Source organism: Panicum virgatum, chromosome 9N, assembly GCF_016808335.1.
Source record: "Panicum virgatum strain AP13 chromosome 9N, P.virgatum_v5, whole genome shotgun sequence".
NCBI classification, from domain to species: Eukaryota; Viridiplantae; Streptophyta; class Magnoliopsida; order Poales; family Poaceae; genus Panicum; species Panicum virgatum.
Window position 1 is genome coordinate 8,924,848 of NC_053153.1, and position 1,602 is coordinate 8,926,449.

Genomic DNA, 1,602 nt, shown 5'->3' on the forward strand with positions numbered 1-1,602 from the left:
TAGAAAGAACAAAATGATAATACGAGATCAGCTGAGATATTCTCAGATGATTGGTTCATTGATGTATTTAGCTAGTACTATAAGATCTGACATCTCATTTGTTGTAAGCAAACTGAGCTGGTTTGTTTCAAACCCGAGAGATGATCATTGTAAGGCTCTTGAAAGAGTAATGCGCTATCTAAAGGGGACAATGAACTGTGGAATTCACTACACGGGGTATCCAAGAGTACTAGAAGGATATAGTGATTCAAACTGGATTTCTGATGCTGATGAGATAAAGACCACAAGTGGATACGTATTTACACTTGGTGGTGGAACTGTTTCCTAAAAGTCTTGCAAGCAGACTATCTTAACGAGGTCAATTATGGAAGTAGAATTCACAACATTAGATACCGCCACTGTTGAGGCTGAGTGGGCTACGTGAGCTAGGACCGCTCTGAACTCTGATCGAGCTCAATTTCGTCAGTGTATTCGACCGCTTTCAGAATACGAACCAATCAACCAAAGGAAAATGCAACACGCTCGTGATGTTTGCTCAATAATGATTTTTTCCGTGTTGAGTGAACAAATCAAAGAATAGAGTACACATTTACAAATTTTTCCCTCCTCCAAAAAACTTCTTCATCTCGCAAGAAACCTCTCGCAGCACTTGCGGAAAGCCGGCCGGAAACCTCGCTCTCTGGCAGCCTCCCTCAGATGACCTCGTACACGACGACCTGCGCGGTGTCGAAGTCGCGGACCTGGAACCCCGTCCGATCGCCGCTGGCGCCAAGATCCGCGGCCGCCGCGAAGGGCCGCCGCACGGGCGCCGCGCGGAGGCCGCCGGAGCTCCTGGCCCTGGCGTCGTCCTCCGCCGCGCCCGACGTCGTCGCCGCCTGGCCCTGCGGCGGCTTGTAGTACATCCGCGCCGTCTGCGGGCAGTGCGAGTGGAACCTCGCCGCGATGCGCACGCCCATGTCCAGCATCTCCACGTACCGAGACATCCCGGATATGATGGCCGAGGCCCGAGGGCGATCCCTTCTCTGCCGCGCGCCGCCGGCCGGTCGTCGGAGAGAGTAGCCCTTGCTTGGTTCTGCTGGCTCGTGTGCTTTGTGGGGCAAGTGGAGAAGGGGAAGGATTCGCGCTCGGTTTTATAGCTGGGGCAGGAAGCCAGGAAGGCAGAGGCAGCGAGGCTTGGCGTGGCCAAGGAAGGAGCTGAGGTTGGGCTGGGTCAGGGTGGGTGGCGGTGGCGGCGACCAGGTGTGGTGGCGTTTCGCGTGCCTTTCGTGCTGGGTTTCCGCGGTAGGGATCGGAGTGGACTGGGAAAACGTGCCCCTCCCTTTTTGGGCGCGGTTGGGTCGTCGTGCGTGGCCTTCGTTTCGTGCACGCGCCTCGCCTTGACCACGTAAAAGAAACGGAGGAGGAAGCCGGAAGCGTACTCGCAGGGCACTCGGTCGCCGGAGTGGACTGAAGATCCGGGGGGATTTTGGGGGCGTTTGGCCACCAAAAGTGACCTCCTTTTGCCGTGCCCCTGCTTCAGTGCTTGTGCTTCTGGCCCTTTCACCGCTCGGCGGCCGGCGGCCGGCGGCCGAGGATGTAAAATTGTAAATAGTGTGTGCTTCT

General features: G+C 55.7%; 1 protein-coding gene across 1 annotated transcript; it reads right to left on the reverse strand.

Moving 5' to 3' along the window:
• Positions 1-528: 528 nt before the first annotated feature.
• Positions 529-1,111, reverse strand: LOC120692034. Its single transcript, XM_039975242.1, has one exon. It carries the CDS (start codon positions 981-983, stop codon positions 693-695), a length of 291 nt encoding a protein of 96 aa, XP_039831176.1. The 5' UTR covers positions 984-1,111; the 3' UTR covers positions 529-692.
• Positions 1,112-1,602: the final 491 nt, after the last annotated feature.

Coding starts and splice junctions, on each gene's coding strand:
- LOC120692034 (XM_039975242.1), bottom strand. CDS start 983: ATGTCTCGGTACGTGGAGATGCTGGACATGGGCGTGCGCATCGCGGCG.